This window comes from Coregonus lavaretus (assembly GCF_964263955.1).
Source record: "Coregonus lavaretus genome assembly, chromosome: 2".
Lineage (NCBI taxonomy): Eukaryota > Metazoa > Chordata > Actinopteri > Salmoniformes > Salmonidae > Coregonus > Coregonus lavaretus.
Genome location: NC_139989.1, coordinates 43,866,829 through 43,886,210, shown reverse-complemented (window position 1 = coordinate 43,886,210; position 19,382 = coordinate 43,866,829). Strand labels below are relative to the sequence as shown.

General features: G+C 43.4%; 3 protein-coding genes across 4 annotated transcripts in view; 1 reads left to right on the top strand and 2 right to left on the bottom strand.

Moving 5' to 3' along the window:
* Positions 1–5,038, top strand: part of LOC311145927 (serine/threonine-protein kinase WNK4-like) — a gene marked incomplete at its 5' end in the record, with an annotated part of 87,487 nt that extends 82,449 nt beyond the window's left edge. The window contains 4 exons of one of the 2 annotated variants that reach the window (XM_084182318.1): positions 246–813; positions 1,353–1,558; positions 1,645–1,739; positions 1,945–2,027. In XM_084182318.1, the coding sequence (XP_084038444.1) occupies positions 246–813; positions 1,353–1,558; positions 1,645–1,739; positions 1,945–1,947 (872 nt within the window). In that variant the 3' untranslated portion in view covers positions 1,948–2,027. Of the gene's footprint in view, positions 1–245; positions 814–1,352; positions 1,559–1,644; positions 1,740–1,944 lie in introns of both variants that reach the window. The other variant, XM_084182317.1, reaches the window with a different exon arrangement.
* An 88-nt stretch (positions 5,039–5,126) lies between these two features.
* Positions 5,127–7,628, bottom strand: LOC311146149 (cytochrome c oxidase assembly factor 3 homolog, mitochondrial-like). Its single transcript, XM_084182630.1, has 2 exons — positions 7,429–7,628; positions 5,127–5,666 (listed from the first exon to the last, which is right to left on the bottom strand). The coding sequence occupies exons 1-2, from the start codon at positions 7,607–7,609 to the stop codon at positions 5,560–5,562; spliced, it is 288 nt and encodes a 95-aa protein (XP_084038756.1). The 5' UTR covers positions 7,610–7,628; the 3' UTR covers positions 5,127–5,559.
* Positions 7,629–8,017: 389 nt separating this feature from the next.
* Positions 8,018–19,382, bottom strand: part of LOC311145945 (rho GTPase-activating protein 27-like) — a 33,498-nt gene continuing 22,133 nt past the window's right edge. The window contains exons 3-19 of the mRNA XM_084182349.1: positions 16,506–16,958; positions 15,885–16,097; positions 15,699–15,782; positions 15,365–15,487; positions 14,769–14,855; positions 14,422–14,484; positions 12,926–12,993; positions 12,715–12,802; positions 12,496–12,597; positions 12,276–12,374; positions 12,102–12,186; positions 11,812–11,937; positions 11,603–11,701; positions 11,442–11,519; positions 11,188–11,322; positions 10,933–11,038; positions 8,018–10,767 (exon numbers count right to left, since the gene is read on the bottom strand). Coding sequence (XP_084038475.1) covers positions 10,590–10,767; positions 10,933–11,038; positions 11,188–11,322; positions 11,442–11,519; positions 11,603–11,701; positions 11,812–11,937; positions 12,102–12,186; positions 12,276–12,374; positions 12,496–12,597; positions 12,715–12,802; positions 12,926–12,993; positions 14,422–14,484; positions 14,769–14,855; positions 15,365–15,487; positions 15,699–15,782; positions 15,885–16,097; positions 16,506–16,958 — 2,187 coding nt within the window. The 3' untranslated portion in view covers positions 8,018–10,589. The remainder of the gene's footprint in view (positions 10,768–10,932; positions 11,039–11,187; positions 11,323–11,441; positions 11,520–11,602; positions 11,702–11,811; positions 11,938–12,101; positions 12,187–12,275; positions 12,375–12,495; positions 12,598–12,714; positions 12,803–12,925; positions 12,994–14,421; positions 14,485–14,768; positions 14,856–15,364; positions 15,488–15,698; positions 15,783–15,884; positions 16,098–16,505; positions 16,959–19,382) is intronic.

Below are 19,382 nucleotides of genomic sequence, written 5' to 3'. Positions count from 1 at the left end.
CTCTCTCAAGCAACATGACTTAAATCAATGTACAATTAAGTCTGCCCCCCAAGTGCCCAACCAAAGTGGTACACCTCTAGTATGAACTTTGATGAGAAATACATTGTTGTGTAGATGAGTAGGCTGGCTTGATGTCAATGACTCTTTGTAGACACCATTATAATGGGTGTCAATTACATAACGTGACATAACTCTCGCTCTCTCTCTCCCCCCGCTCTCTTCTCCCCCCCCTCTCCCTCCAACAGAGAAAAAGCCTACCGTTACTGTCGGCCGTTTCCAGGTCACACCCAGCAGAGAGATCCCTGCAGCCTCCGCTAGCCCCGCCCAGGATCCTCCCCAAACCCACCCACAACACCAAACCCCACCCACAGTCACCGTTAGCACCAGCCCTTCCTCCCAGGACAGTGAATCTGAGACCAGCACCGAGGAGCAGGGGGGCGAATCAGAAAACAGCATTAGCACCGTAACCGTGTCCCCTCACCAGCAATCCCCCGGCGGGCCGCTGTGTAACCTAGACATCGCCCACTCCGTCCCTGGAGGCTCTAAGCAGACAGAGCAGGAGGACCAGCAGGAGAGCGAGGAGGAGCCAGACAAGGAGCAAAAGGAGGGAGAAGAGGAGGAGCTGAGGAGAAGGGGGGGCCGGAGGCTGAGCCTGAGCCTGTGGGAGGGTACGGCGGGGAGCCCCCAGTTCAGCGGGAGCAACCTGAACCAGCCCTGGATGAGCTACACACGCAGCGCCTCGTATGTCAGCAGTGACGAGACCGAGAGCGAGGACGAGGATATGTGCGAGGAGCTACAGGAACTCAGGGACAGGTGAGTGGAGGAGAGGAGGCGCAACATTGCTGTTTTTGAAGTTAAGTCTCTGAGGTTGTGAACAAACACACAGGCAAAGTAGAAAACACCAATCAAGGTCACCGGTTCCTCCCCAGTCCTCCAAAACAAAACAAACGAGTTATAGCCACACTGTTGATAGGAAATAGAAGTGTGTCTTTATCACTCTAGTTGAATTAAAAAGGCTTCTAAGAACATGTGCAATAAGGTCATAAGCATCATCATTAGATCATGACATAAGGTTTTTAACATTCTTAGAACTTGGTTTGTCAACACCAAATGGTCATTATACCAAAATTATCTTCCAAATTCAAGACCTGACTGTGAAAACACAAAACACCAATTCAAGCTAACTTAATAAAACTCTTCTTACCACTTCTTTTCCCCTGACCTTGACCATCTTCACCTTTCTCAACACTTCCCTGTCCCATTCACTCTCTTGTATTCCCTCCTCCTTGTCCTCTGTTCATGTTCTGTGCCCTCGCTCTCTTTCTTCTTCTCCTCCCCTCCCTCTCTCTCAGGCACCTGTCAGAGGTGCAGGCCCTCCAGCTCACTCAGAAGAGGGAGATCGAGGCGCTGTATGAGCGGATGGGGAAGGTGCCTCCCCCTGGCATTGTGTCCCCCGCCGCTATGCTCAACAACCGCCAGAGGCGCCTCTCCAAGAGCGGCAACTACCCCGGCTCGCGTAGGAACAGCCTGCAGAGACTGGACATACTGCCCCCTGCAGGTCAGTTGGTCTTGTAGTAGTTACGTTGCTGTCTGGTTGGGAGTTCGTTATGACTTAGCTATTCCCTCCATGTCTTACATACACAGGGATCATGCGTAAAAACTCAGTCAGTGGCAGCAGCAGTGGCTCTCAGGAGAGGTCCAGTAAAGGGGTGACCTTTGCCCCCGACTACAACCGGATGGTGAGCGAGCACCCTGTCTGACCCATGACCCCTGAACCCTGACCTTGTCAGTCTGAACAATAACATAGTAAATTTTGACAGGTATAATCCTTATAAAAACCTGTGCAGTGATGCAAATTATATGTTAACGTAGTCACCTTGGTTTTTCTTTGTTAACCTGCTTGGTTACACTACGCCCTCTGACCTCTGACCTATCTCCTACTAGTGAGACGTGTCTCCCTGTGTGAGCCGGAGGACTGGGAGTTGGGGCAGGTGATACTGTGGCTGGCCGCCTCCCCTCCCAACCACCAACCAGGAAGAGAGGGAGCCCACTGGTGACCAATAAGTTGCCCAGCCCAGTGCTGAACAGATAGCTCCCAGGTTGAGCCTTGGGGTGGGGAAACCGGATGACCAGAAGACATGGGCCTTTTCTCAATTGGTTTGCTCAACTCTTGTGTCCTCTCTCCTCTGTCCTCTCTCGCCTCCTTTTGAAAAAGGTAATTGAGGAGAGGTAGCAAGGAGAGTGAACGTGGACGAAAATGCGCTTGTATGAAATGAGACTTCTTCTCCACTCAGGCAAATTACGTTTACAGGGGTGGATCCCAAAATAAATGTGTAAAGTGATCAAAACAAATGAAGTTAGTTGTGCAAGACATTTTATAGATACAACTATAAGTAGCATTTTGTTTTTAAACATATGCATGCTTTTCTCCATCAACAAAAAACAAAAGCTGATTCAAAGGGGGTGTGGCAGATTTCTAAATTATTCCGCAAAGGACTCGGGGGGGATACACATGACTATCCTCCATGAAAGGTGGCTAACGAGGAGGGAAGGACACTCTTCCGTTCGCTTCGACTACTTATCAGTTTCTGGGTCACGGAGAAGAGAGGACGAAGGAGAGAGGGTGGAGGACGGACTTTTGCCCAAATGAGAAAAGGCCATGGTCCAGCCACAAGATGGGCCGCACTAAACACTCCTCCTAAGGACGATGGATAAGGATCCCATTGTCAGAGCACCAAAGCACCCCATCTGCCATCTAGTCCATGTGCAGTACCATGAGTTAGTATTGTGACACCAAGCCAAGGATGTCCCCCTCCCCATCTTAAGGATGCTAAGCTTATATAGCTGTGTGTAGCATCAGGTCAAATGGAAAGTGAGGATAGGAAGGCTAAAGGTGTGTGTTTCTGCGTGTGCTCTTATGCTGTTGCTGCCTATGCTAGCCCTGGAAAACACACATCCCAGAAGCCCTGCTCTCTCCTGCACTTAGTCATCCAACTGCTGCAAGCTGCAACTACTCTTAATACAATATGACCCTATTCAATCCGAAGTACTGAAGATCCGCTTTATGTTGCGATTGACAACTAAAGGCAATGTTCCCGCGGTCGCGGAGACTGCATTCACGGTGAACGCTGCATATGTCGGCTCAATCAGAAAATACTTTAACATTTTTACGCGGGTCTTCCGCGATACTTCGGTGATATGGATGGAATCCAGCCCTAGCTAAACAGTGTTTTACTGTCCAAATGTTATGAATCAGGAGATAAGATAGCTTTAGCAGGATGAGATGTAATCATTGCCTTCAAAACAGTGTATTTGTAGGGTTTGCAATATTGCAAATATTGTGTAGGGTATGGGATGAACAAATATGCATCTATCTAATGTATTGACCGGCAAGTCGGGGAAGCAGTTTTCCATTTTGCAGCTTACTTAGTGTGCCAGGCGAACTAAATCAAGTACACCTAAATAAGAGTAAATCCAAGCGGCCTGCAAGTATCAGAAAAAAATCAGAGCTGTGTTTGGTGCAAACAAATGTTCCTGAAGCAACACAAATCAAACAAATGGTGCATGAAAAGCTAAATGTCACTTTATTGAATCTACACTGAACAAAAATATAAACGCAACATGTAAAGTGTTCGTCCCATGTTTCATGAGCTGAAATAAAAGATCCCAGAAATGTTCCATATGCACAAAAAACGTATTTCTCTAAAATGTTGTGCACAAATTAAGTTTACATCCCTGTTAGTGAGCATTTCTCCTTTGCCAAGATAATCAATCCACCTGGCAGGTGTGGCATATCAAGAAGCTGATTAAATAGCATGATCATTACACAGGTGCACCTTGTGCTGGGAACAATAAAAGGCCACTCTAAAATGGGCAGTTTTGTCACACAACACAATGCCACAGATGTCTCAAGTTTTGCAGGAGCGTGCAATTGGCATGCTGACAGTAGGATTGTCCACCAGAGCTGTTGCCAGAGAATGTAACTTTAATTTCTATACCAACGTCATTTGAGAGAATTTGGCAGTATGTCCAACCGACCTCACAACCGCAGACCACGTGTATGGCGTCGTGTGGGCGAGTGGTTTGCTGATTACAACATTGTGAACAGAGTGCCCAATGGTTGGGGTTGAGTTATGGTATGGGCAGGAATAATCTACGGACAACGAATACAATTGCATTTTATCGATGGCAATTTCAATGCACAGAAATACCGTGACCAGATCCTGAGGCCCATTGTGAGACCCATTTTTTAAAAAAGGTATCTGTGACCAACAGATGTATATCTGTATTCCAAGTCATATGAAATCCATAGATTAGGGCCTAATGAATTGATTTCAATTGACTGATTTCCTTATAAGAACTGTAACTCAGTAAAATCTTTGAAATTGTTGCATGTTGCGTTTATATTTTTGTTCAGTATACAAACACTCCAGGTCTTATAATATACTAAACGTTGTTCATTTGTTACTCACTCTCTATGGCCTAGTAATAGAGGTACTGGGTGTCACTTATCAGCCTTTATTTTTTAAAGCATACAGTGGATGCTTTAAAAACGTATTTTATCTTCTTAATATATGGATTGATACAATGCACTTTCCATAGGGTCGTTCACTATTAGTATTGAACAATTGCGTCCCTATAAATAATAGCGGGGTAAAGATGTATAGTTATGACCCTAATATATTTTAAATCAGTATGCGTGCCTATGCATTTAGAGTTGGTAATTATTTGATTAATGACAAAGAACTGAAGCTGTGGAGAATTCTGAGCTATTTGCCTTCAAGTATGCACATGGGGAACGATTGTAGAACACATTAAATATATTACTCAGATTGTATTATTCTAAATCAAGACATCAACAGTAAATATACAATATATATTTAGATAATGTCATGAGCTCTATTTTGTTGTCAATCATGTTGCTAGAAAACATACTGCCATGCAGATTCTGTGCCTTTACCATTTTTTTTAACCTTCCAAGCGTGATTGTTTCCTAAATCATATTTGTAAATATTGCTAATAAATGACTTCAACATCATGCACTGTTTTCTTGAGTTTTCTTTCCCTGTAGGTTGATGTCCAAAATCATCACGAATTGACTTTGAAAACTCAAAACTGATACACCGTCAAGTAAATAAACAATTTATTACACAGTAATCATCTAATTGCAGCATTACGTTCCATTTCATTCTATAACAACATCCGAATGCCATGGAATAGCCCACCTAACACGTAAGCTTTCCTCTTTATTACGAGGCCAAGTAGTTGCACAATACACAAACCATGTAATATTATTAAACAACCTCTTATTATACAGCAAGTGATATTATATTCAGAAAAAAGTTTGCAGGGTATCCAGGTCTAGAGCATATGTGTATGGTTACATCTCTACAAAGCATATTGAAATAACAAAAATGTATGGGAGCCTCTGCCATTCAAAAACAAGTGTGTATCTGGCGCCATCTTTTGGCCACAGTTGCGTATGTTAGCTTGACAGTCCAGTCCCGTGTGAGCTCAGCGTCCACTGTTCCTGTGCAAGTAAGGGAGCTGGGAACATCCCTAGGAATTGGTCCCTGTCCTGGGGCCTCTGATGTAATTGATCTTCGCCTCGTTATCAATGTCCTCCATGATCCTCTCCTGCTTCACTGAGAGGATAGTGTAGCTGACTGAAGACAAGAAATGGTTAAGGCCACAAAACGGGCAGGAGTAACTTGCGCCATATTGAGTGCTGTGGATCCTTTTAGAGCAGTGAGAAATGACACACCACACAAACTAGCTAGGAACCTATTTGGTGACATGACATGCTAACGTTAGCAGCTAGCTAGTGATTAGCTAAGAAACATATTGTTTTTGCTTCCTATCATGAATTGGCTATACATTCATAAACCATTTCACCCTTAAAGAGACAGTGTACAATTATGACTAATTTCAATGACAGGTTTTTGAATCAACATGTTATCTTTTTATAATAAACAAATGTCTTTACAGTTTATAGGGCTCAAATGTAGCTAAAAAATATAGGCCCAATATAGGCTACATCTCAATCAATGTGTAACTGTGTTGTTTTTATCGCACTGCTTTGCTTTATCTTGGCCAGGTCTTAGTAGTAAATGAGAACTTGTTCTCAACTGGCTTACCTGGTTAAATAAGGTGGGGGAAAAAAGAAAGAAAAAAAAAAACATTCTGCTGCTTCTACATTTTATGTTGGGATCCTAACTTAAAAAAAAAAAAATGTACATAATAATAATAATATAATATGACACTTAGCAGACGCTTTTATCCAAAGCGACTTACAGTCATGTGTGCATACATTTTTACGTATGTAAAGCCCTATTTGCCGATACTTCCTCAATTCCCGATTTGGAAGATAATGCATGTCCTCTAAACTCCCATGGCTAGTTGCAGGTGGTTCGTTTGAATTTAGAAAATGCTCTGTTATTAAATCAAATGTTTTGCTCCATTAAGTAATCCAACAATGTGTACACTGTCATCTTGTCTAGTTCAAATCTTCCCTCATTGATTAAGACAGCTGGGTGTCCGCCCAGAAAGGCCCGTTGAATGACACCACAGATTATCCATTTTATTGACCAGATACTCTAAGTGGCCGCTCTAACAATGAAAATTAATGTCTTAAAAAAATGGAAGGCAGTCAGGAGTAGGCAAATCAGGTGGGTCCATTTTAGCCATTGAGGGCATACGCATGTGAACAGAAACAACTCCGATATAAAGTGTTTATTCTCAAAGTTGCCGGGATGTCACGTCCTCCTTATATCAGTACACTCGTACCAACCTATGCTTTACAAAACTTCTATTCGATGAGCCACATGTAGAAAATAAGCCATTACATTTTTTACAAATTCGACACTCATTGACCTCCATACAAAAACTCCTCATTTGGTGAGCAGATAAAAAACGAAAAACACCACCTGCTGGAGAAGACAGATTTTGGGCCCAGTTATCCATCTTGCTTCACCTCTTCCTCTCTGATGACACTCACCTGTCTCTATCAATGAGTGTTAGGCTATTCTCAAACCTTAGGACGTCCCTACTCTTTACATTAACTTAAATGGGGGATGGGAACGTCCCAAGGATCCCGGATTGCAGACCATCAATGAGAAGATTTTAAATAGTCAAGATGGCGGTGTACACATTGTTGTGTTAATTCATGGAGAACAAAAATTGACTTTATTTAATATAATAACAGAGCATTTTCTAAATTCAAACAAACCACCAGCAACTAGCCATGGAAGTTTAGAAGACAAGCGTTGTCTTCCAAGTTAGGAATTGAGGAAGTATTGTCAAGTAAATGTTGGTCAAATTCTCTGTGCTACGCTTTACACTACCTAAAAGTATAACGCCTTTCATCCAGCTGGAACAGTAGTAATGGTCCGACTGGAGTTATGTATGAAACCCTAGATGAAAGGATACACATGCCGATGACAAACGCCCCGATAGCTAGTCCAGTTATGCGGTTGCGACTACGTATTTTTAGCGCGTTCTTCTTCCAATAGTTGAGATCTTGTCTTTTCATGAGAAGTTGTTTCTGTGCGGCTGTAAGTTGCTCCTTAGAAGCGACCTCTCCAACTCCTTGAACACCCTTTTCAGCCATTTCTGTGTTATGTGTCTGATAAAAGTGACGTAGGTTTTTTCTTCTTTGGTTTGTGACTGTACTGGACAGCCCAACAACTGGTGCATTACCGCCATCTATCGTTTTGGAGTAGCCTACAAAGACCTCACATGCTGGCTGCGTTCCAGCACGTCTTTATTGCAGTCGCGCTGCGCAGACCACCAGTTAGTGGAAAGTAGACTACTCCAGCCATTCACAGTCAATTAAAATGATATTATTCCATCTATAAACGTTGTCTTCAAACTCTCTCAGAGATTTTGCAAATACTTCAATTCAAAGCTTTTGGGTAATGATTTGCAGGGTGTTATAGGCTAATTATTGTCTTCACGCTGTCACTTCAATTAATCCTCAATAATTTAAGGTAAAATAAATCAGTGAAACATTGACATAGAAATTACGTTATTTTATTAAAAGAACATTCATTTATACGGTAAGATGAACTCTTATGTACAGAGAAAAAACGTTTTTCAAAATATCTTGATATATTGTTGTTGTCCTTGTTCTGTAATAACATTAATACTATAAAAAAGCCATAATGTACAGTTATGCTCTATCTTAATATATTTTCATATGTACTGCCCATAACATACAACCACGTTATGCATAATGAACCACAATATTGTCGCTAGTGGTATTCCTTGATAAATTCACAGCCTTTTTCTAAAGGAGGAAGTAATCAATAAATCCCCATCCCTTAAAAACCACAACTACATTAAGGCTGTGGTATGTTATTTGTATGGCTCTCCAAAAGGATGGCAAAAACAACAATTTTAATTGGTTTGATAAGGAATATCTCATCATTGTATTGTTGATAAGGTAACATTCGGGAAGGTATACCAGATTTAATATTTTTCATAGACTTTAACATATAGTTAAGAGGTCATCCACTCTAAAGACCGATCTGTCTCAGATATGTCACTCCATACCATGGATACAACATCAGAATATTCCCCCAAATACAGTGAGGAGAACAAGTATTTGATACACTGCCGATTTTGCAGGTTTTCCTACTTACAAAGCATGTAGAAGTCTGTCATTTTTATCATAGGTACACTTCAACTGTGTGAGACGGAATCTAAAACAAAAATCCAGAAAATCACATTGTATGATTTTTAAGTAATTAATTTGCATTTTATTGCATCACATAAGTATTTGATCACCTACCAACCAGTAAGAATTCCGTCTCTCACAGACCTGTTAGTTTTTCTTTAAGAAGCCCTCCTGTTCTCCACTCATTACCTGTATTAACTGCACCTGTTTGAACTCGTTACCTGTATAAAAGACACCTGTCCACACACTCAATCAAACAGACTCCAACCTCTCCACAATGGCCAAGACCAGAGAGCTGTGTAAGGACATCAGGGATAAAATTGTAGACCTGCACAAGGCTGGGATGGGCTACAGGACAATAGGCAAGCAGCTTGGTGAGAAGGCAACAACTATTGGCGCAATTATAAGAAAATGGAAGAAGTTCAAGATGACGGTCAATCACCCTCGGTCTGGGGCTCCATGCAAGATCTCACCTCGTGGGGCATCAATGATCATGAGGAAGGTGAGGGATCAACCCAGATCTACACGGCAGGACCTGGTCAATGACCTGAAGAGAACTGGGACCACAGTCTCAAAGAAAACCATTAGTAACACACTACGCCGTCATGGATTAAAATCCTGCAGCGCACGCAAGGTCCCCCTGCTCAAGCCAGTGCATGTCCAGGCCCGTCTGAAGTTTGCCAATGACCATCTGGATGATCCAGAGGAGGAATGGGAGAAGGTTATGTGGTCTGATGAGACAAAAATTTAGCTTTTTGGTCTAAACTCCACTCGCCGTGTTTGGAGGAAGAAGAAGGATGAGTACAACCCCAAGAACACCATCCCAACCGTGAAGCATGGAGGTGGAAACATCATTCTTTAGGGATGCTTTTCTGCAAAGGGGACAGGACGACTGCACCGTATTGAGGGGAGGATGGATGGGGCCATGTATCGCGAGATCTTGGCCAACAACCTCCTTCCCTCAGTAAGAGCATTGAAGATGGGTCGTGGCTGGGTCTTCCAGCATGACAACGACCCGAAACACACAGCCAGGGCAACTAAGGAGTGGCTCCGTAAGAAGCATTTCAAGGTCCTGGAGTGGCCTAGCCAGTCTCCAGATCTCAACCCCATAGAAAATCTTTGGAGGGAGCTGAAAGTCTGTGTTGCCCAGCGACAGCCCCGAAACCTGAAGGATCTGGAGAAGGTCTGTATGGAGGAGTGGGCCAAAATCCCTGCTGCAGTGTGTGCAAACCTGGTCAAGACCTACAGGAAACGTATGATCTCTGTAATTGCAAACAAAGGTTTCTGTACCAAATATTAAGTTCTGCTTTTCTAATGTATCAAATACTTATGTCATGCAATAAAATGCAAATTAATTACTTAAAAATCATACAATGTGATTCTCTGGATTTTTGTTTTAGATTCCGTCTCTCACAGTTGAAGTGTACCTATGATAAAAATTACAGACCTCTACATGCTTTGTAAGTAGGAACACCTGCAAAATCGGCAGTGTATCAAATACTTGTTCTCCCCACTGTACATGTACACCTACAGTAATATATATTTTCTTCTTAAAATGAAACATGAGCCCATTGCCAGGTATTGTCATCGGATCCATGGCAAACTGTTGATCTGTCACCGTGTTCATCCATTTTCCCCTTTTCCCTCAACTTTCTTTTGTCAATGTTCTTGGGAGTGGAAGTACCAAAACAGATGGATGAATGGATGGGTGGACAGCACGAGTTTGAAACTTGGGATAAAGGTTGAAGACTTGGAGCTACCACAGTTAAAGGCTAGTTCACTGACAGAAAAAACCTCCCTTTTGCCATCTTTTACCAAATCTAGCACCCATGTAACTATCAGTCTTTTCCCAGGACTTGGCAACCCCCATTGTCTCTGTCCCGCTTCACTCATGGGTGCCATAGAAAATGTCTCAGCTGGGGGCAAACACAGTCTCAAACTCTTTGAGGATGAGCTCCACAATCTGGTTCTGGAAGACCATGTAAACAGTGATGTTTGCCGACTCAGTCTGGGGCCTGAGTAACGTAGGGCCAAACACGATGGCCACACTCTGGACTGACATACGGTTCTTTTCACCAAACTCAATCACTCTGGAAGAGAAGAAGAGGAGGGGATGAGGAGAAGAGGGAGTGAGAGGAAGTATGAGGAGGGTGGAAAGTGTTTAGTATATCAGTTATTTATATAGTTTTAATAGTTTTATATAAAAATATATATATATAAAAAAATTGCCGGTTTCTACCACAACAAGCACTCACTTGAGGAGGTGTTTGAAGAGGAGGTGCATGGTGTCATGGTTGGGCAGAGGGAGGGACCTCACCAGGTCACGGAAGTACGACACCTTCTGGGGATAGTCCTGGATTTCTACCAGAGAAAGTGTCATCCCAAATGTCCATTTATTCACATCCTTTCATGCTATTTAGGTCTGATGTCAGTTCATTATCATCATGTTATTTGAGTGTGACTATTGAGATGCATCCAGAATGTTTTATTAGGGCCTGGCCTAGACTTACTGATGGCAGCGATGAACTTGTCGAAGAAGCTGTAAGGGAAGAGAGGTTCAGGCAGCTCCCTCAGGAAGAGCTTCAGCGCCCCCGTGATCACATGGATCTCCTCCCACTGACCATCCTCCAGGTCCAGATTTTCCTCTGGCGGGAGGGAGGGAGGGAGAGAGAGAGAGCATGAGGACAGAGAGTGTGGTTGATAATACTGCAAGATAATCCATCGACAAATTCATTACTAGTCCTTGAAACTTGTCTTGCTTTACCATGATCTGCTTTGTGGCGTAGTCTCTGAATGACAGCTAGATTCCCACTAACTCTGTAGATCCCATCAATGTCCAGACCTAAAGGGAATGCACAATGTGTTACCTCTTTAGAGCTGGTAAAGGTTGATATTATGTTATCAGGATTAAGAAGGAATACCTACCTCTAATCTCCACTGCCCTGATGCACTTCTCCATAAACCTGGGCACAGTGCTGTTCTCTCGATGGCACAGGGTGTCCAGATGACAACCAAACACATTATCTAGAGAATCACGATGAAAATAATTCTGAGTAGTGTAAAGGTATCATAAGATTCAATAGGTAATTATTCTGCTATAAATCATATAACCATGTTATAAAGCCCAGTCTTACCTCTTATGTAGCCCTTCTCCTTCACTGACTGCAGTGTGGGCCTCCTCTGGAGAAACTTGCGTAGTTTGGTGCGGACACGCCCCTGATCTGATGACTCGGCACTGATGCCTGGCGTAATTTTGGTGGCTGCAGGAGGGGGGAGGGGGCAATTAATGATGGGTGCAGCTTTCGTAAACTACCTGATCTCATGCCCAGTTCTCAAATATCGACATTTTACACCTATTTACACCCCTAAAGCATTGAAAGATCTGGTGGTTCGTAATAGTAGGTTGTAGGACACTCATACGTACAGATGGTCCTCTTGTCTCTCTCTGAAGCAAGTGGAGATTTCTCCATAGGCTCCTCCTCTTCCTCTTCCGACAAGTGATCTTGGTCCTGAGAGAGGAGAGGTTATAATGAAGACTGACGCCCCCTTGGCCTGCTCTAATTAGAACTTGTTATATATATACCTCCTGGATACTCACCAGCTGTCTGACGGTGTCCAGTATGATCTTGTGCCAGTCACAAATGATGCTCTCTGTGTCATACTGGACCAGGTACTCACACCCATGACGCGTCTTCAACTGGAGCGGGAGAGGGAAAAAGCCATACCAAGAGTTCAATTAAATTAATTTTGATTCAGTTCCTGAATTGAATGAAATAGAACTGACTTCAACCCTGATAGACCTTAAACAGAGCCCATACCTCCAGTACGTTCTTCTTGCTGGACTTGTCCTTGGGGGCCCAGCCCACAGTGGCTCCCCGCAGCTCCACTGTGTACTCTGGGGTGATCTGATTGGTCTTGTTCTGAGGAATCACGGACCAATGACATTCATTCAACAGACTAATCCTGACAAGCAAATACAATGACCTTATTTTCTAAAGTGGTGGTTGTGAGTGGTTACTGTAGCAGAATGTTCTTACAGAGTTTCCAGAGGGTGCAGATTTTGGGTCTTTGTGAAACGTGAGGATGCCACCATGCAGCACTGTCCACGACTGACTCCAATTCTTCCTATTAGAAACCCCAGACACAGAAAATAAGGAATCATTCAGTGTTCATTCATTGGTCCATTGTGCAAATGCTATCAATAAACATCACAATGTGTTGTAATTTTTGAGGTTTACTTGACATTACCTAATTCTTTTCCCATTGTCAGCCACCCTGGTTTTGTTCAGGATCCCTGCCTTCTCCAGTAGATGTGTCTAAAACAAGCAAAATAGAGACAAATATTACCAAATATCACAAATGACAGAGAGAGAGTGTATGAACATTTCTACTAATGGTGATTATCAGGAACCCACAGACCTCGGATCAGGTTGAAAGATTGTGTTAGTCATAGTGTACTGTACGTACATCAGTGGAGGCTGCTGAGGGGAGGACAGCTCATAATAATGTCCGGAATGGAGTGAATGGAATGGTATCAAACACATGGTTTTCATGGTTTTTACTGACATACATAGGTACATGAGTTAAGAAGTTAGTACCCACATAGAGACATATGCCACTGGACATTGCCCATAGGCCTACTGGCTGATATGAACATTGGACTGTTCATATTAGCAGATTATTGCAATTGTGGACTATAATTTTAGGCCTGGATAAAGTATTTCTGTGACTTTGCAATGCATATGCTAGGCCACTAGGTGGCAGCAACAAATGTTTGTGTTGGCCGTTCCAGGTTATGCTGAATTCTTGGGCTATGAGTCCATAGGTAAAGAGCAAAGAGCATAAGTAGCAGATTCTTTACAGCTTTGAAATGTGAGTCAGGTGTCAACATGGGTGTGGTCAAACTTTAGTATGTGTGTGTGTGTGTTGTGTGTGTGTGCATCTGTGCATGAGTGCACAATTATACATGCTTGGGCGTGAGTGTGTGTGTTTGCATGGATTTTCCTGCTGATTCATAAAATGGGAAATTATCCTTTGGGGTTGACTTTGCTTATTGCATTGACATTCAGCACTTTGACATTACTGTACCTACTACAAAAGACAGCACCATATGTACATTCAGTACAATTATTTGAAAGGCAATGTAATAAAATATGGTGTCAATCAGATCTGAAAGTACTGCCCAACAAGCCACAACTTGCAAAAGTCCAACAAAAACAACTACAAATGCTCACTCTCTCCACTAGGGGGTAGTGTGAATGGTGGTCTATCATGACACGATCATTTAGCACAGGGTTGATTCAAATCATCAAAGCTTGATGATGAGTTGGTTATTTGAATCAGCTGTGAGTGCTAGGGCAAAAACCAAAACGTGCACCCAGGGGGGGCCCCAGGACCGAGTTTGGAAAACCCTGATTTAGCAGATGCTTGTTATCAAGATCACTTTCTTATCCACACACGAAGCGAAGAGAGAGAACAACCCATCCAAAGTTAGTAGTTTCACTTAAACACCACTTAAGAAACTCTTAATCATCCATTTTAAGAGCATACATGTATAGTATGTACTGTAACCAGTATCTAAACCATTAGCTCCCCTTCCCAAGTGCCGTTAGTTCTCCTATCCAGTTCTCTCATAGTATGTTAGTTAGATAAGAACACCCACACACCACCAGAATGCAATGCCTGTCTGGCAAAGTACACTATGCATCTATCTATCAGGCCTGACGTGGGCCGAAAGAACCTACGTGCTCATGATGTGAGTCTGTGCTCAGATGTGACAGTCTACTCCGTACTCCCAACCTATCAGTCTTTATGGAGAAAACAATACAAGTCTTCAATTAATGGAATAATGGGTCTTCAGGCTCTGTCATTTAGCAGTCTATGTGTACTGTCTGTACAATATAGTAAATTTTATTGAGTTAGTAGAAGGGTTGGGGTCAATTCCATTTCAGGAAATTAATTAATTAAATTAATAAAATTAACAATAAAATCATTGTTGAAAAATAATGCAATTTCCAATTCAATTATTGTGTGTACTAGTCCAACACATATCATTTCTTATTGAGTGCCAATAGAAAATGACCTGACTTACATGGTGTGGCGTCTCGGGGGAGTTGCCTGAGCTGGATGCTTCACTGGTGACGTCCGAAACGTTTCTCTTATGTGTTGGAAAGAACCTCTGCCAAACGCGAGGGAGGGAATTGGGTTCAGGTTGGTTAGTCAACAATAGTCGATAGGGCCTTATTGTTCGAACAGAGCTTCCCTCTTCAGTAGAAATCCTGTCAAATCTTATGAGTCATAATTCTATCCGCTTTCTCCCCTCCTCCTCCATTCTTGTTGTAGTTTCTCCCATTTAGGTTTGTAAGTGACCTCCTGAGAGGAAACCAACTAGGGCAGGTGTTTCCATCTCCTGTTGAGGGGGTCGACGATGACACATACACAACGACATCATTCCACAAGGGCATTGTGCATAAAGCTGTGAGGGCCAGGTGTCTCATGTCAGGGACTAGTCCTAATGGCTTGTTTGCTTGGGAATACTAGAACTGCAAATGCAGCAGTTTCTATGTTCCTATACCGTAGTGCCAAATTCAGTCTAGATGCCAAAAATAGATTCTAATGGCCCATAAATGTCTGTTACTATACCAACGGTGTGAAACCCCCTTCAACGCCCCTGTCCATGCTACTCACGTTGTCTTCTTGGGAGGGGCCAAACTGAGCTGGGCCCATGGTGTGTCTCCAGTTCTTCAGAACCGGCGGGCTGTCCTGGTCCACTCCATTCCCCACCTTGGGCAGACTGGGTGCAACCAGGAGCTGAGAGGGTTAACAGAAACAAACAATGTAAAGGCCCTGGCCTATTAAATCAAACCCAGTAACTGGTTATCTGAGGTAAGGACATTTTATTTTCACCCATGTACAGTACAGAGTTACCCCATACAATGTCAAGCTCTTTGAGACCTTGTAGAAAGTCCTATATAAAAGCCATTCAACCATTCCTTGAAATTACAGTATTGCTTCTCTTCACCTCTGCTGGAAGGTTCCACTGGGATCTGGAGCCGTCTCTCAGGTAGTAGTACGTCTTTCCTTTTTGATCCACAGACTTGAACCACTGCCAGGATACACACAGGACAAAACAGTGTATGACACACACTGCATGGTTTCTCAAACCACTACCCTTTGAAAGCACTGGACCTCCATTCAATAAACTTACCTGCTCCTGTGTGCGTTCGCTGGTGAATACGGTCTTCCCATCTGCATCCATGGAGCGCTTCCAGCCCACCGGGACACTGACGTCTAGAATGGCCCGAGGTATGACAGCCTGTTTGGCCTGCGGCATGGGCAGGAGGTCTTTGGGGAACACCAAGGAGGAGATGTCTGGAGCCTCGTGGTCTTCTGTCAGGTAGTCTTCCTTTGGGAGAGGTGGCTGAGGAACAGAAGATTCGCAAATGCTTTTAAGATGGAACTCAAACTGAGTGGCCAATTTATAAAAAGTTTATGACATGGTTCATAACATGCTAGAATTCTGCTCAAATGGCAAACATTCTTAGTAACTTGGCTAGTAACACTTTGAGAATAAACAGCAAAAAACTAAATAATGAATTCCATGCGTATGCCATAGCAGGCTTAAGACTTAACTAGCTAATGAACTAACAAAACAAGACTCCCTCAAGACCATGAAGCAGATGTTAATGCACTGTTGTCTGACAGAGACTGCTTTAGCAGTCAACAATCCAACAACACTTTCCACGGTCCTATATTTTAGAAGCCTTATCTGTTGATGAGCTTGAAACAATGGCCATATTAGTCAAATAAAGCATAAGCTAACCCCTACCGGTCCTCCGTCTGGGAGCTTCAGCACAGGAGGCTCAGTAACAGGAGAGGAAGGGGAGATGGGCACCGGAGCTGCCCAGGACGTGGCCCCAGATGAGGGGTTATAGAAGTAGTTTAGACCGGTGGTCTCATCCAACACCTGTTCCCAGTTGGAACCCTTGGATGAGGCTGGTGAGAGGGCCGGGGCCGGGGAAAGGGCCGGGACAGCCAGTGCCTCCTTGGGTAGCTCCATGTCCGTGGAGGGGAGGGGGCTGCGGGGGTCGGTCCAAGTGGTTTGGCCCGTGGCCGGGTGGTAATAGAACTCTTTCCCGCTGTCCTTGTCAGTGTGCACCTGCCATCCCTCCTGGCTAAGGGGCAAGTCAGGACTCAGAGCTACTACCAGAGGGGATTGTGGGGTGTTCTTCAGCTCGGTAACGTTGGCGTAAACAGCAGTGTTGGGGCTGGCATTCTCCACCTGGAGACAGAGAGGAAAGAGAGGTAAGGTCAGTCATCAGGAATAACATGAGGAGGAAGAAACTTTTCACCCCCAGTCCTAAATGGCCAGCGAGCCACTAGTCAATAATATCTTGTGCTCTATATGAACAGAGTACTGACAGCCTGCGTACTACTACCCAACCTCACCTTATTTGCAGAGAAGCCAATGGCCCCATCAGCCCCTATGAGAACAATCCGTGAGAATCTCCACAAGACAAAAGACAGAGGGGTAAAAAGTCCTCTCTACCTGCGCCTCCCTTTACTCTCATCGGGTAACAAACCACTGACTTGGGATCAAATATCAAATGGGATCAAATATCATTCTCCCAACCCCTTTGTTTGGATATGCTGAGTTACCCAACTCATCACAATTTTCAAATTCTTCATAAAGGAGTACAGACAACACCACCATTAAATTGTAAGCTGCCTTTTTTCAGTTTTATTGGAAATGGCCATTCGACAGTAATATCCGCATCCAAAAAGTGATCTGTCCTGTTAATGTATTTTCCGAACCCTCCATACATCTCAGGGGTGAGGAAGTGAAGAGCAAAACATCCCATCTCAAACAGAGTAGATTTCCACCACATGGAGTGGAGTAGATCACAGGGAGCTATGTGGCAGATAGCCACTTCATAGACAAACACAAGCACATTTCAACATGAGCCAGACCAGCAGATGATAAAAAGCTATAAAGACTGGGGAAGTTTGGACGACAACGCAGAGGATGTCACAGCTAACTTCGCAAACAGCTAAATACAGTATTGTAGGCCACATTTACATTTGAGTAATGTAGCATACACTCTTACCTAGAGCGACTTACAGGAGCAATTAAGGTTAAGTGCCTTACTCAAGAGCACATCAACAGATTTTTCACCTAGTCGACCTTTCGGTTACTGGCCCAACGCTCTTAACTGCTAGGGTACCTGCCGCCCTCACATGTAGGCTAAGTACTGCTGGCATAGAATTTAACATGTATTTAAATTGGCACATAGACACAAAAATTAGGACAGGCTTAGTGAAATGACCATAAAGTCTTAGAATAGTGGTCAGGAAGGAAAATACCATAATTGGGAAGCACCACCCTTAGGTACTTACCTGGGAGACACCCAGAAAGGTCACAAGTCTGTGCCTGAAGATACGGCAAGCCTTGAAGATCATGTCGGTCATATTCACTGAAAAAGGCACCTCTTCGAACAACGTAATTATCAAATATGTTACATCCCATCAGGGATATAACCTTTTAACCAGTAGATCCAAAAGCAGAAGTGTTGGCAAGGACATACCACAGGTTTTTCAGATCATGTACCAGTTCCTTCTTTTGATTACTACCTGGCTTGAAGAGGTGCTTTTTCAGCTTTGAAAACATTTTAAAGAAATATTGAAAATGCCAGAGACCAGGGAATAACTGTCTTCGGGTTGCACCTTGTAAAACATACATTCTTCATAAAAAAAACAGCTTTTAAAGAAAAGCCTGGCTCATAGGTAAGGTTTCTTTGGTATCGGCAAAGGATCTTAGCAGGACTCCTCTGTGTACCACATACACTGGCCTGAACACACAGACAGATTAACTTCTTTAGAAGTCAGTTAAGAACAAATTCTTATTTACAATGACGGCCTACCCCGGCCAAACCCGGACGACGCTGGGCCAATTGTGCACCACCCTATGGGCCTCCCAATCGCAGCCGGATTGTGATACAGCCTGGAATCAAACCAGGGTCTGTAGTGACGCCTCTAGCACTGAGATGCAGTGCCTTAGACCGCTGCACCACTCGGGAGCCCCTGACTATACCAACCTAAATACCAACCTAAATACAAGAGAAACCCAAATAAGATACATGCCTGGGTGGAGGGAGGGAGTCGACTGTCCAACTGTCATTTCCTCTCTAGATGGGCTAATGGAAGTTTTGAACATAAACATACATCCCAGTTGGGTCGTTTTGTTTGTATACTGCTTACAACATCTCGGCCGTAAAGTACCTGTGTAATACTCATGCAAGTATAAAGTAAAACACTAGAACACATTAATACACACATACCTCTATGCATGAAGGTACTCTAAAGTCTAAAATGCATTGTATAGACGAGGGGTATACATTGAGTGTACAAAACATTAGGAACACCTGCTCTTTCCATGACATAGACTGACCAGGTGAATCCAGGTGAAAGCTATGATCCCTTATTGATGTCACCTGTTAAATCCACTTCAATCACTGTAGATGAAAGGGAGGAGACAGGTTAAAGAAGGAATTTTAAGCCTTGAGACAATTGGGTATTGTGTATATGTGCCATTCAGAGGGTGAATTGGCAAGACAAAATATTTAAGTGTCTTTGAACGGGGTATGGTAGTAAGTGCCTGGCGCACTGGTTTGAGTGTGGCAAGAACTGCAACGCTGCTGGATATTTC

Excerpts from the sequence above, each read along its gene's own strand:
- LOC311146149 (XM_084182630.1), bottom strand. The coding sequence starts at position 7,609 with ATGGCTGAAAAGGGTGTTCAAGGAGTTGGAGAGGTCGCTTCTAAGGAG. Across the intron at positions 5,667-7,428 it reads GGCGTTTGTCATCGGCATGT|TCAGCTACACTATCCTCTCA; the intron begins GTATCCTTTCAT and ends TCTTGTCTTCAG.